The following is a 14963-nucleotide window of genomic DNA, read 5'->3' as shown; positions in this document are numbered from 1 at the left end:
GCATTATTCCTGTTTATCTCATATTGTTGTTGTGTGACTTTCTGTCTGTGTGTTGCTGTGTGTGTTAGGTGTCTGATGTGGAGAACATCCTGGGTATTGTCCATACAGAGAACATACAGATCCTTGCTGAGGCCTATGACGTGGCTCTGGACATCACCTTCCCTAAAGGTCTTTACAGGAGTTCTCACAGACAGATATGCTTGTTTCTTTCACACATGCATCATTTTACCAGCTCCCTTTGATTTGGATGAATTCCTTTTCATGTTTGTGAAAGGGAAATGAATGCTGTTTCCCTTGATCTACCGTACGTGTGTCTGTATTTTAGGGGCTGACGGCGGTCTAGACTTTGGAACCATCAAAGTATCTGAGGAGGTCAAGCTTTCTGTGAACATGAAAAACAAGGGCAAATATGAGATAGCTTTCAAGTGAGTATCAATAAACATACACTATCCTAAAGCTAACTGTTAATTATATAATTGTTTACCAAATTAAGCACATTATCCACCAGCCCTCCCTCTGCCTCCACTTTCCCAGGTTTATCCTGGAGGCCACAGACCCAACCGTGCCAGACCTGAACCAGATCTTCACCATCACACCACAGAAGGGCTCCCTCAACCCCAACGACCGGCCCACATGCGTCCAGTTTGTGTTCCGCCACAACAAGGAGGTGTCCATCCGAGAGCAACCAATTCTGCGCTGTCAAGTTAGTAGACTCATCAAATAAAACTTGTGAAGAGTTTCAGTAGTATGCTGTTTCAGTTTCAGTATCCACTGGTGCCTTAAAGGTGTCTGCTTTTTCCTCACAGGTGATTGAGCCAAATATTGCAGAGGGTGGAGAGACCATTGCCATCATTCCCATCAAAGTATCAGTCCAGTCCCTCTTCTCAAAATACAACATCATGCCCTCCAGTGACATTAACTTTGGCCCACTAGTCTACGGCTGCCGCAAGACACAAACCTTCACCATAGAGAACAAGGGAGACTTTGAGATCCGCTTCAACATCAGCAGGATGTGTAAAGACCTGCCACAGCCTGCCCAGAGAAGAGGGTATGATCACCATTATGAACTCTGACCTTACTGTATCTCACTCCTAATACTTCCTGTATTTTAGCTCTTTCTCAGTATAACCCAAAGTCATGGAATGCCTCTTTATGTCTCACTGCAGCATTGTGGGGAAGAGAACATCACGTGAGAACCACTCTGCTAAACCCCTCACTGGAAACAAAGTGCGGCGAGCTGAATCCATCCAGAAGGACATGGGCATGTCCACTCTGGTAAGAGTTCCTCCTAGTATTACAACATGCCTAAAAATTAGGGACTAACTTCAGCAGATGTAAATGACCTTAATGAAGAGAAACATTTGAATATGTATCCATAATCCACCACTGCCCCATCCCCATGCCTCCCTCTCTTCCCCGGTGTGCAGGCCCGTTTCACCATGGGCGTGTTCTCATTGGTGCCTGGTTTTGGTATCCTGGCGCCGGGCGCTCATCAGGTGGTCACGGTAGACTGTGTGGCAGAGCAGGTAGGACGCTGGCAGGAGTGCCTGGCCCTGGACATCACCGACCGAGACCCCTCAGACAATCCAGGCGGTATCCCCTACCGGCTTGTGGCTGAAGTCTGCATGTCAGGTGTGTATATGAGTTAGCAATGGTTGAGAAGGAAATGTGATGTAACGTTACCCCTGGTCCTGAGCGCTTATGTTGAAATTGGGACTCACTTTCCAAAGGTCTGTTTTTTCTACAGGGATTGCATACAAAGACATTGCCTCTATTTTTGAGGAGCACCGTATCTGCAAGACCAGCACCATGTTGTACTGTGAGCAGTTCCGTGATTCCATGGGCATCTATATCCAGGATGAGAACAAATTTGTTTTCAATAATGTTCTGGTGGGTCGTCCGGCCAAAGCCCGCTTCCGCCTCACCAACAACGGCAAGGTGCCCTGCGAGCTGAGCCTCGCAGTTAAACCTGTCCTTACGAAGGTATGAGTGGTTTTCTGATGAACATGTTTATGAAACAGAGATTGATTGTGTTTGTAGGCTGTAAGGCAGCAGGGCGAGCAGTGACTGTTTGTCTGTTACAGATATCAGTGCGTAGCACGGAGGTGTTTGAGTTGACGCCTGGCAGGCTTTCTATACCCAGTCACTCTCATGCCTTTGCCATCATCACCTTCGCCCCTCAGACCATGCAGACCTACCATGCTGTGTTTGAGGCCACCCTGGAGGGAGCTACCAGGTACATACCTCAGTTTGCGTGTGTGTGTGCATACCTGTGTGTGGGTAAACTTTTCTCTCATCATTCACTCTCCTGTATTTCCTAGTCTGCAACCCATGGCCAAGTCCAAGGTGTTGGTGTTTGATCTGATGGGTGATGGCAATCTGCCCAGTGTGGCTATTCTGAGACCAGTCCTGAGGACCAGCCGTGGACACCCTCTGCTGCAGTTCAAACGGCTGCTGGTGGGCCGGGCCCAGACCCTGCCCCTGGTGCTGAAGAATGATGTCAATGTACCTGCTCAGGTGAGAACATCCTCTGTTTATATTACGTTTCCATTGAAATAGTTGTGATTAAATGGAACAGTGCTGTTTATACATTGGCATTATTTGACTGCTTTGCAGATTCACATTGATCTTCTGGATAAGATGGGGGTGTTCACTTTGAGAGCTGCTCCCAACACCATCTGCAGCAACATCTCCTCATCACAGATAGATGCAGAGGTTGGGACAGGTTGGTACAGTATACAACTTGTCCATGAGAAAACCAGCAGAGACACTGTATAGAGACACTGTATAGTAATACGATTGTTTCAACTGTAAAGTTCATCCTATCCATCCTTCCTCCCCCCTTAGAGAGACAGATGGCGCACACTGCCTCCTTGGTGCTGTTAGGCGGTCAGCAGGCAGAGTTTGAGGTGGAGTTTAGTCCTGTGGTGGCTCAGAGCTTCGAGGCCAACATGCGCCTCCTAGTGGTGGACAACCAGTATGAGGAGACAGTGGTGCGGCTGCTGGGGGAGGGCTACCATGACGTCATCTCCCTGGACAACATCAACAGCAAGGCTCAGCAACAGGAGTACTCACCAGATGGTAAAGTCTCAAAGCTTTTTAGAATGATACAGCAAAGGTGTACATGTTTTCCACTACTTCAGGCCCTTAGTTGAATATGTGTCCCTCCCTTGTATTTTGTCCCCAGGTAAGGGGGACCTGCTGTTCTTTGGAGACTGTGACGTGTCCAGGCCCTACCAGGAGACCTTCACCATGACCAACCTGAGCAGCAATAACGTGCTGAGGTTCGAGTGGCCCGCCGACGGCCCCCAGGTCTGCTTCTCCCCCCAGGTGGGCCACCTCCATGCAGGCTGTGCCAAGGAGGTGACTGTGACCTTCTGCTCAGAGCAGCCTGTGGTGCTGATCGCCCAGCCTATGAAGTGTAAGCTGTGCAGGGTGGTGTTCCAGCAGCCTGTGGACCAGGTTCCAGACTGGGACGACCGCCTCAGGACCATCAAGTGGGTCGACTCTGGAAAACAAGTGGGCAGTCAACAGCCTACAAAGAAGAAGGTGAAGTCACTCAAATATCTGTGACTGACCGCCCAGTCATAAAGCAGCTGGGATAAAGCAGAATCTTTCCTGATCTTTTTTTTATTTATAAAATGGAAACACATTTTATTTATCCAGAAGCTTTACTTGCACTGTATTTATGTGTATAATGACCCATGAAGGAATGAGAGGCAATTCAATTTAAACACTGATAGAGAGCTCAATATTAAATTGAGTGTGTCCTGTCTGTCCCCAGGTGATTGAGACAGACCCAGAGCCAGTCCACTCTGTAGTAGAGAAGTCATTCAGGGAGACGGAGCTGCGCATCAGTGCTGTGTGTGATTATGCTAAGTTCGCCTGCAACGCAGAGACCATCCGCTTCAAGGACACACTGCTCTATCAGACCAGAATGTTCCAGTAAGTTAATGTCTATTTGGGTTTCTGTGCCTTTCATATGTAAGTCTGAAATAAAAAATGATGTAATTTTAGTTCCTTTAATCTTCATCATGTCCCATGGTGTGCAGGCTCCAGATGGTGAACAAAGGCAGTGTGAAGCTGGAGTACTCATGGCAGGTCCTGATGGACAGATATGGAAAAGGTGTCAACTTTGATCATGGAGGTAAATTTCAGACACTGCCTTCTGGTTTTGAGGGAAAATGTAAAAATATGCTATCAATATACTGTATGTACTGTATATCAGCAGACCTTGTAACTGACATGATCTGTGCTCTATATTTCCAGACGTTAGCCCTCGCTCCTGTCAGAGCAGTAGATTAGGGGTGAGACCTGCCAGCTCTTTAGAGAGCGTGTCATGCCTGATGCTGGGTGACCCAGACCTGCCACCCTTCTCCGTGGAGCCCAGTGTGGGTATCATCAGCCCTGGAGCCACCCAGACCTTTAGGATCAAGTTCTCCCCCTTGGAGGTAGCAGAGTGTGAGGCCAGGCTGGTCTGCAGGTCAGGATTAGTAACATAGACACACTTACAAATCAAGGCGGAGTGAATTTTTGATGTGTGCTTTCGCACTTCCATCATCTCAAATATTGTATTTATGTGTGTGTTTTATGACAGCATCCCCAACCTGAAAGATGAGCAGAGCCCCACCATGGTGGTGTGTGGTCGCAGTTTACTGCCCTACTGCCACTTCCACCTGGAGGACTCAGACTACATCAGTGGAAACAGACGTAACCCAGAACTGCGTGGTCCTCATGGGGCCCTGCCCAGGGCCCCCCTGGACCCCAACACCAGGGTCATAGAGTTCAGATCTGTGGGCATTGGCTCCTCCATCCTTAGGTGGGTTGTAGCTTGATCACTCATGCCATAAAGATGTTCACTACTTTTGAATACTATATTTCATTGTATCTTTTCCCCCATACAGGCAGTTCAGCATTGTAAACCCCACCAACAAGCCTTACTCCTTTACCTGGAGATGTGAGGATGCAGGTGCCTCCCCTTTCCAATGTCTCACACCCAATAACTCCATTCAGCCTGGGAAGAAAGTAGAGGTATGGCTTGTGTATATTGTGCTTCACTTTGAGGTCCTTGATCAGTGATAAAATGTCAGCTACTCTTACTGCTTTTAGTGCAGCTCCAGCGAACCCTGTTCTCTGTTGTTTTACTATTTTACTGTGAGAAAATGTCAGCTGTAAAATCTCTAATTCTTCCCGCTGCAGGTATCTTTTGAGTTCCAGGCCCAGGAGCCAGATACAGTGGAGTCATTCTGGACCTTCCTGATCCCAGATCAGAACCTGTCTGTGCCCTTCCTGCTTGTTGGAACAGCTAGTGAGCCTGTTGTCTACATGGACCATGCCCATCTTAACCTGGGAAACCTGCTAGTGGGTAAGTGCAATACAGCAACTAAGGTAGAAAATACCCAGTGCACTAGAATCATTATCATATGAGATAATTCTTAATAACATTATCCTAAACACAACATCAGTCTTATATAAATAACCTGGGAACATTTGTTGTGACAACATGTCTCTGTGAATATGTCTCTGTAGGACACAAGGCTCACCGAACAGTGTATCTGCTGAATGGAGAGAATCAGCCCTTTCAGTTCTTCATTAAGGAAACGTCCCGTTACTCAGAGGCCTTCCTGGACAGCCTGCAGCTGGAGCCCCTGGAGGGGGTGGTGCCACCTAAAGACAGGTGTGTACCTCAACTTCATCGGTGATATACCTGAATCTAATTGAATAGAATGGTGTATCAGCCTAAGAGGGACTGTCTGTAGTTATAGTTACTGTATTGTCAGAGTGATACCCTTGACACAAAACATCCTCTCTCTCCTGGTGTCTTGCAGGTTCCCTGTGCTTGTGTCTTTCACCCCGACACAAGATGGAGTGGTGACCTTTAACCTGCTGGTCCAGGTGAAGGGGAAGGTCCAGCCCCTCAATATGAACGTCAAGGCAGAGGGTTACAGCATGAATGCCTGTGTGCAGTGTGAGAGCACCGAGGGAGGCGTCACCGAGCTGTCTCCAGGCAACTCTTATCATCAGGTGGACTTCAAACAAGTGAGAAATTTCTACTTCAAAGCTTAAGACTCAGACAGAAAGGCCAATTATACACCGAACTCCCCTTAAGCCTTTGTTGTGTGAAGTACAAAAATCATGCAAATTCAGGTACTTTTTCTCCCCTTTGCCCTATTTGAAGTTTTATAATGACATTTTGTTCTCTTCCTTTTGCTTTTTGTCCTTGTTCAGGTGGAGCTCAGTGATACGACATTGTGTACCTTCTTAGTGTCCAACCTGGGGAAGTTCAGTCTGGATGTTCAGTATGAGTTATGGGGCTCGGCGGAGATGCAGCGCCACCTAAAGGTGGAGACAGACAAGGGGAGTGTTGAGGTGGGCAGACAAAGCCGCTGTACTGTCACATTCTTCCCCCTGCAGAAGTGTGTGCTCAAAGACGTGGGCCTCAACATCAAGGTGAGCATCTCATCTTAGCATCATTGCTCTCCCTTTTCCTCCTTATATCTACTGTGTGTATGATTCCAATCTATGAATGATTCCATCTCTCTTTCTCTCTCTCACTTCTCTTCAGATTAAGAACGGGCCTGTGTTCAGCTGCTCCATCCTGGGTTCAGCGGTTGCCCCTGGCCTGGATTTCTCCTTCTTGAAACACAACTTTGGAATGAGCTTTATCTACTATGCAGGGATGGTGCCAGCCACACATACACTGATCATAAGCAACAAGGGAGAGAGAGGGATCAGGTACCAGCTGACAGGTTGTCTGGCACTTTGCCTGTGTTTGAGCGACAACTTCAAAACCTAAACAAAACAGCATATATCCATTGTCAGGCTCGCTGTCAGACCATTTAATTTCCTCTCAAACTACCAAATGAAATGTAATGAAAAAGGCCTCACTGCACTGACAGGGAAAGGCATACTTTATATATCAGTGTTTCTCATTGAGGGAGCTGCCATAGCAGGTTATTGTCCTCTCCAGTCTAGATTGTCAGTTCTCCAACACCCCATTCCTGGAGGTGGGCTTCCAGGCAGAGGTGCTGCCCCCTGGTGGGTCCATGGAGGTGCCCATCACCTTTTACCCACGGGAGGCCATGCGCTACCATGAGAGAGTGGTCTTCGAGATCAATGACTGTGCCAAGCAGATGGTTGAGATCCTAGGTCAAGGCATTGAGATGAAGGTGAGGAGTGCGTGTGTGGGAGCTTGCGTGTGTGTGTGTTTATGCTTGTGTGTGTCTTTATGCATACCTCCCCTGTGAACTTCCTGCTATCAGGTTGACTTTGAGGACCCCAGACACAAGCTGGTGAATCTGGGGGCTCTGCAGATTGGTCAGAAGATCAGGAGGGTGATTCCCCTTGTGAACAACAGCCACTCCTCTCTAACCTTCTCCCTGCTACTCAGCTCTACTGTACACACTCTGCTGGACTCCAGGGTACGCCTCACAGCCACCTCCACACCACTGACACTATTCCCTCTCACTGACACACAAGTAGTACAGTTGCTAGATTAATGTATATTTTGCTCAGAATTAATCTATAAAGAGAACACAGTTGAGCCAAAAAGAGTGTTCCTTTTCATGGGGTTGTCATTCTAGATGTGAGTGTGATGAGACGTGTTCCTCTCCTGTACCGTAGGTGCTGTCAGTGAACCCGCCAGGTGAGGTGACCCTGAAGCCGTTTGGGGGCCGCTGTCTGGTGGAGGTGCTGTTCTCTCCCAGGCAGCGCATGGCTCCCTTCACGTCAGAGCTGCAGTTTGAGTGTCTGGGCACGGTTCGCCCCCTGCTGGTACTGAAGGGCTGCTGTCAGGGAGTGGAGGTCAAGCTGGACCAGGACTACCTGCCCTTTGGAGCTGTCGCTCAGCGCTGCAAGGTCACAAGACGCATCATCATGCAGAACACTGGAGACATCGGAGCCAGGTAGGTACTCTGACACTAATGCTGAGTGATTAGTGCTTTTTGAGGTCCATTCGGTTTCGATTCAATTATTAAAAAACAATCACGGTTAAAAAAAAATGTTTTTGCACTATGCATTATGTGGGTTGAATGCTGTAACAACACAGCATAAAAAAAATGTGTCCCATGATGGTAGTGACTGCCCATTACTGCTTATCACTTAATAACCATCATTTATTCACATTACTTTAATAAAATATTTCAGTTGTTGTGTATATTACATTTGTTTTATTTGATGACTTTATTATTTAATTCTAAGTCATCTCATCTCTAGAGCTTCTGCCTATGCTGTCTGACATCACTATTTTAGCCGTTCTTCTAAGTAAATAAGGCATACTTATAAAACATGAAGAACACCTGCTGTTTCCATGACATAGACTGACCAGGTGACATCGATTGCGTATATTTATTTATTTTATTTAACCTTTATTTAACTAGGCAAGTCAGTTAAGAACAAATTCTTATATACAATGACAGCCTGGCCAAACCCTAAGGACGCTGGGACAATTGTGCGCCGCCTTATGGAACTCCAGATCACGGCCAGTTGTGATACAGCCTGGAATCAAACCAGGGTCTGTAGTGATGCCTCTAGCACTGAGATGCAGTGCCTTAGACTGCTGCGCCACCCGGGAGCAAATATATTTTCCATTCAGAGGGTGAACCGGCAAGACAAAATATTTAAGTACCTTTAAATTGGGTATGGTAGTATGTTAGTGGGTGCTTTCGACACCTTGTAGAGACCATGCCCTGACGAGGGCAAAAGGGAGAATGCAACTCAATATTAAGAAGGTGTTCCTAATGGTATACTCAGTGTATGTGACTGCTGAAAACCAACTAGCAATCACTTAGATCATGTATTTTCAGGTAGAGATACACTATATATACAAAAGTATGTGGACACCCCTTTAAATTTGTGAATTTGGCTATTTTAGGCCACACCTGTTGCTGACAGGTATATCAAATCGAGCACACAGACATGCAATCTCCATAGACAAACATTGGCAGTAGAATGGCCTTACTGAAGAGCTCAATGACTTTCAACGTGGCACCGTCATAGGATGCCACCTTTCCAACAAATCAGTTCGTCAAATTTCTGCCCTGCTAGAGCTGCCCCGATCAACTGTAAGGGCTATTATTGTGAAGTGGAAACATCTAGAAGCAACAACAGCTCAACCGCGAAGTAGTAGGCCACACAAGCTCACAGAACCAGACCAGCGAGTGCTGAAGTACGTAGTGCGTAAAATTAGTCTGTCCTCAGTTGCAACACTCCCTACCGATTTCCAAGCTGCCTCTGAAAACAACGTCAGCACAAGAACTGTTCTTTGGGAGCTTCATGGAATGGGTTTCCATGGCCGAGCTGGCGCACAAAAGCCTAAGATGACCATGTGCAATGCCAAGCGTCGGATGGAATGGTGTAAAGCTCACCGCCATTGGACTCTGGAGCAGTGGAAACTCGTTCTCTGGAGTGATGAATCACGCTTCACCATCTGGCAATCTGACGGATTAATCTGGTTTTGGGGGATGCCAGGAGAACGCTACCTGCCCCAATGCATAATGCCAACTAAAGTTTGTCGGAGGAGGAATAATGTGGTGTGGGGCTGTTTTTCATGGTTCGGACAAGGCCCCTTAGTAGTTCCAGTGAAGGGAAATCTTAAAGCTACAGCATACAATGACATTCTAGATGATTCTGTGCTTCCATCTTTGTGGCAACAGTTTGGGGAAGGCCTGTTACTGATTCAGCATGACTATGCCCTCGTGCACAAAGCAAGGTCCATACAGAAATGGTTTGTTGAGATTGGTGTGGAGGAACTGCACAGAGCCCTGACCTCAACCTCATCGAACACCTTTGGGATGAATTGGAACGCCGACTGCGAACCAGGCCTAATCGCCCAACATCAGTGCCTGACCTCACTAATGCTCCTGTGGCTGAATGGAAGCAGGGGTCAGCAGCAACGTTCCAACATCTAGGGGAAAGCCTTCCCAGAAGACTGGAGGCTGTTGTAGCAGCAAACTGGTGACCAACTCCATATTAATGCCCATGATTTTGGAATGAGATGTTCGACGACCAGGTGTCCACGTACTTTTGGTCATGTTGTGTACCTTGTGAGGCAACTGCTCTCTATCCCTCTCGATCACACGTTTTTCTCTCTTCTCTCCATCTCTGGGCCCACACACAGCGGACAAGTAGGCATGTAATGGATTATGTAGTTAATTACCACGTTTTCTGCACTAAACTATGTAGAATATTGGCCTGTTAAAAACTTCAACCCCATGTTACATCACACAGTTCGGGCTTGATCTGATTTCTCTAGATAAACTGCGCATTGAGCTCACAAACCCCCAAAATAAATGGAATTAAAATAATTGAACCGATGTCAGTCAATGATAAAGTTGAATACTTTATTAGATACTGTATGCTCTCCTATTATTGATGGCCATAAAAATGTAAAGTATGCTATGTTACTGCTTGATACTTATACTATAGGTAATAATGGCCATTATCTAGCATCCGTTGTATTGATGTATCCATCCTTGTGACTGTGTCAGGTTCCAGTGGGAAATGAAGAGGTTTGGCAGAGACTTCTCCATCACCCCTGTAGAGGGCTACATCTGCCCCGGCATGGAGGTGCCTTTTGAGGTGACCTTTTCCCCTGTGGAGCTGAGCCATGAGCTGAGATATGATGACCTGCCCTGCTCTATAGAAGGAGCCAAGCCCATCAAACTCACCCTGGCAGGCTCCTGTATCCTACCCCCGGTCACCAAAGAGGTAAGGCTGCTTGGAAATCTCTTTAATACAACGCATGTGCACAATATAAACCCAAAATCTGCATAGAAAATGAGACCTGCGTTTATTAATGATTGTTCCCTATTGCTTGTTCCCCTTTCTCTACCCCTTTCATTCTTCACAGGTGTTGCATTTTGTGTGTCAGGTGCGCTGTCAGCACATCCAGTCACTGACCTTGTCCAACCGCACCAACCAGCGCTGGACTCTGAAGCCTGTGATGGAGGGGGAGCACTGGAGTGGCCCTCCCTCCTTCATCATCGAGCCCTACCAGCAGAACAAGGCCTACGAGATCACATACAAACCCATGGTCACGACCGCCGATGGCAAGAAGCACCTGGTGAGACACTTTCACTGCAGCGCTTTTTTGGCTTGAATAGGATGACAAATTATTATTGTTGCCGACAATTAACATATTTTGGTTTTAGTCAAATAATATGTTCATATGATACAGCATATTATAGCATTATGTACTATAGATGCATCCTGTGATTTGTCTCTGTTGCTTGACCATAGGTGTCCTCCTCTCCCTCTTCCAGGGCTCTGTATTCTTCTCCTTTCCAGATGGGACAGGCATGCTCTACACTCTGCATGGCACTGCCGAGGCCCCCAAGGCTGTAGCCACCATCACCCACGAGATGCCCTCCAAGACCCAGTACACTGAGATGGTTCCCGTCCAGAACTGGCTCTCCAAACCTCAGAGGTACCACCATACTACTACTTACTGATTCTACCACTGTCACACTACACTCCTAATACGTTGGCACAATTTTGTTAGCTGCCAGTGTTAAGCTGTTCTGTGTGCAGGTTCCGTGCTGTAGTGGAGATCATGAAGCCAGAGAGGCCAGACAGCACTGTGTCCCTGAAGGGCCTGGACTATCTGGATGTACCAGCTCTGGCCAAGAGGGACTACAAGGTCTCCTTCTTCACCTACAAGGAGGGCCAGTACAACGCCAAGGTGAGTGGAGATCTACATTATAAATGCATACAGGCGAATACTATCTATCTTCAGGTATGTTTAGATTGCAAAACCCAGATCAATACTCTACCCTGCTACCTACACATAGATGAAGAATGCCAAAGGCAGCTGTTTTCCAAGTTGACTTGTATTTAACCATGTGTCCTGTCCTCCTCTACTCCCTGCCCTCCAGGTGACATTTCGTAATGAGTCTACAGGGGAGTACCTGTTCTACTACCTGAACTTCAAGGCCACAGCGCCGGGTGTCATCAGCACCATAGAAATGGTGACTCCGGTGCGCCAGACAGCCTCTGCCTCTGTCAGGGTGGAAAACCCCCTCCCCATTAGCCTGTTCTTCAGTGCTGAGTGCCGCAGTCCAGACGTCAGTGTGCCTCCACAGCTCTCTACGCCTGCACTCTCCAAGGTGGGTCTACATGCACCTGACTTCATCTATTATCTTGACTATGATTGCTTTTCCTTAGCATATACACTGTATCAAACCAATGCATGATTGTTCCATTTTTGTTTGGTTTTATTTAAATTGCAGGCCACTCTTTCATTTGAGTACCAGCCGCTGCGTGCGGGCGAGTCCACTGCTCGTCTCATTCTTCATAATGGAGAGTTGGGCTACTTCCACTATGAGCTGTTGCTGAAAGCCCTGCCAGCGTCGCATGAGAAACCGCTCTACTTCCGTGCTCCGCTGGGCAGCGGACACTCCGTCTCTGCCAAGTTTACCAACTACTCCCGCGTCAAGGCAGAGTATGCCTGCAAGGTACTGGATCCACCTGCAATCATTTACCCACACAGCCAGGCACACAGCTCATGGTTGATGACCACTGTTACCTGGAAACCTGTTGTCTTACTGCCTTTCTCTACAAATTTTACTTTTTATAGAATATCTTGTAGACGTTGGACAATACAAGCTATAGCATTTCCATTATAGATTTAATTCATTATCTCGGGGAATGCATGATCATAAAATTATGTCTCTGATGATATGATTTCTCTCTTAGACGGACAGTCCTGACTTCATTGTGGAGAAGAACATCAACGCTGCAGCTGGCTACCAGGCGGGCACAGACATCAGCCTGGAGGTTTACTTTGAGCCCTGTCAGTTGGGAGAGATACGTGGCATGCTCACCCTCTCTTCAGGGTTTGGTGGAGAATACATGTTCCCTCTCTTTGGGTGCTGCACCCCTCCCAAAGCCCAGGGCCCCTTCACCATCCGCGCCGGATCCAGCGTGTCCATCCCCTTTAAGAATGTGTTTGTCCAGACCACAGCCTTCTCCTTCCAGGTGGACAGCCCATCCTTCACTGTGAAGGGCGTGGAGACCATCCGGCCCAAGAAGACCCATAACATTCTTGTTATGTTCGAGGGACCTCCCCCTGGCTCCCGAGGGCCCTGCAGTGGTAAGCTGACCATCTCCAGCCCGCGCTCCGAGGGCCACGGCCAGAGCATCTCCTGGGTCTTCTACCTGAAGGGCTACTGCCCTGAGCTGGCCCAGAGGGACAAGACCTCCTAGAGGAGGGTGAACCTCTTCTATACAGTATCTACAGTCCAATGCACATTGTGGTTGATACTACAATAGGTTTACTCCACACTGATATAGTTTTAAGCAAATGTCAAGCTAATAAATGTCATATAGATGGGTGTTTTTCTTCTGTTGCACTTACATTTTTACTTTGAGCACGGAATTGTATTTGTTGAATGTATTGATTTTACAAATAATAATGTGTTGTTGTCCTATTTATAAAGCCTTAGGAGATTTATACATTGTGAGACTAAATATTAAATATATTTATAGCAGGAATGGTCTATCGTATCAGCTCTGTTGGGCATTATCTCTTCTAGATCATGTCCCTCTCAGAGCCACTAGAGAGAGCACTTACTCCTTCAAATAGCAATCATTATGTGTCAGCACCAGTGACTTCCTACATTCATTTGTGGGAACAGGATGGGTGTTCAAGGTGCATGAAATATAAAAAGAGTTTCAATTTGCATAAACAGCCGTTGAATAGGTGTGTCAGAACGAGAGCGAGCGAGTGTGTGTGTGTGTGTGTGTGTGTGTGTGTGTGTGTGTGTGTGTGTGTGAGAGAGAGCGTACAGTTAGCAAGCAGGATGAGTGCCTGTGTTTTGGGACAGATAACTATTGCAATTTTCCCTCATTCTCTCAATCAATGAGTTGTTAAATTCTTTCATATTTAAATATTGCGCAGGGGGTTGATGTCTCCTGGCAGAGCTTTTAATCTGGTGAGTAGGAGAGCTTTAATGAGGGAGTGGGAGGGTATTGTACAGGCACACACATATATTGGCTCTTTTTCCTAACCACGGAATTCAAATTGTTCTTTCATTTTTTTCACAGGATTGTAAATCCACTGTTTCTTTGCTGCCGTGTCAGCAGTCCCTCTGCCAGAAGTAACTTAGTACCGTGGGCTGTGCTGTGTAGGCTATCAGCTCAATAGGGGTGGATGGCATAACCACCACTTTCCCACTGTATGTCTCCCTCCCACCCCCACTGCATAGCCTGTGGCTCTATTTGATGGGCTTGTTATATGATCAGATTGTTCTTGATACCCCTATCTTGTGCGGTGTCAATAGAAGACGGTGACCAGAAGAGGATGAACAGTTTTGACAGAAAGGGCATGTGTTGTGTTTATGACTGTCGGTTTGAAACTGGCTAGCGGTTATGATGCAGCTGAGCTGTAATCAGAGTAGACAGATAAGATGATCCAGTGAAGGAGCTCTCTCTCCCCTCTATGGAACGCTCCCAGCTCTTTGCTAAGGGGCATCACATCCATCTGGGCCTGACCACAGGAGAGGCCTGTCTATGCTGGACTGCCTGTATTGGGCTCGTTTGCCTGATCTGTGTGGGGAAGCAATGAGGCAGATGAGGCTCAAGTAACCAGAGTCACATAAACAGAAGTCCTGTTGAGACCCATTTAGTGTAACCCAGCCAGGTCTGACTGGCTGTGTTCTGCTGGGCACCAGGCCTTCTGTCAGAGACCAGAGGCGGATGGATGCACTTCTAGTCACCTGAGGCAAGACTTCCTCTAAGAATGGGTTCCTCCTCAACTGCTGTGGACGATTTCCGTATGCAGTTTTATGCCACAAATTAAAATGACAATAATTATATATAAATATTTCTAAAGGCAGAGCATTCTTCCTACTCTGGTGGATTTGGCTAATTAAAGAGAGAGGCCTGGAATGACTTAATCACCTCTCTGAAAAGGGCAGGACCAGGGAGTCTTTCAACTCACAAAGGTTATCCTGCATGGGCCTTTA

The 14963-nt window shown here is 47.1% G+C and overlaps 1 protein-coding gene across 2 annotated transcripts in view; it reads left to right on the top strand.

Annotated features, from left to right (window-relative positions):
* The window catches only part of hydin (HYDIN axonemal central pair apparatus protein), an 85349-nt gene extending 71858 nt beyond the window's left edge, over positions 1–13491 (top strand). For both annotated transcript variants that reach the window (XM_029696349.1, XM_029696348.1), the window contains exons 54-85: positions 69–168; positions 326–425; positions 535–703; positions 807–1048; positions 1167–1275; positions 1428–1632; positions 1748–1983; positions 2085–2236; positions 2322–2517; positions 2617–2725; positions 2848–3081; positions 3188–3549; positions 3785–3945; positions 4053–4147; positions 4270–4483; positions 4598–4819; positions 4905–5031; positions 5200–5365; positions 5530–5677; positions 5829–6039; positions 6229–6450; positions 6566–6735; positions 6971–7169; positions 7263–7421; positions 7624–7904; positions 10488–10707; positions 10850–11062; positions 11262–11425; positions 11530–11680; positions 11874–12104; positions 12228–12452; positions 12694–13491. In XM_029696349.1, the coding sequence (XP_029552209.1) occupies positions 69–168; positions 326–425; positions 535–703; positions 807–1048; positions 1167–1275; positions 1428–1632; positions 1748–1983; positions 2085–2236; positions 2322–2517; positions 2617–2725; positions 2848–3081; positions 3188–3549; positions 3785–3945; positions 4053–4147; positions 4270–4483; positions 4598–4819; positions 4905–5031; positions 5200–5365; positions 5530–5677; positions 5829–6039; positions 6229–6450; positions 6566–6735; positions 6971–7169; positions 7263–7421; positions 7624–7904; positions 10488–10707; positions 10850–11062; positions 11262–11425; positions 11530–11680; positions 11874–12104; positions 12228–12452; positions 12694–13203 (6303 nt within the window). In that variant the 3' untranslated portion in view covers positions 13204–13491. The remainder of the gene's footprint in view (positions 1–68; positions 169–325; positions 426–534; positions 704–806; positions 1049–1166; positions 1276–1427; positions 1633–1747; positions 1984–2084; positions 2237–2321; positions 2518–2616; positions 2726–2847; positions 3082–3187; positions 3550–3784; positions 3946–4052; positions 4148–4269; positions 4484–4597; positions 4820–4904; positions 5032–5199; positions 5366–5529; positions 5678–5828; positions 6040–6228; positions 6451–6565; positions 6736–6970; positions 7170–7262; positions 7422–7623; positions 7905–10487; positions 10708–10849; positions 11063–11261; positions 11426–11529; positions 11681–11873; positions 12105–12227; positions 12453–12693) is intronic.
* The last annotated feature ends 1472 nt before the right edge of the window (positions 13492–14963 follow it).

Source organism: Salmo trutta, chromosome 17 (assembly GCF_901001165.1).
Source record: "Salmo trutta chromosome 17, fSalTru1.1, whole genome shotgun sequence".
In the NCBI taxonomy this organism is placed as follows: domain Eukaryota; kingdom Metazoa; phylum Chordata; class Actinopteri; order Salmoniformes; family Salmonidae; genus Salmo; species Salmo trutta.
This window is presented reverse-complemented; position numbering and strand designations above follow the sequence as displayed.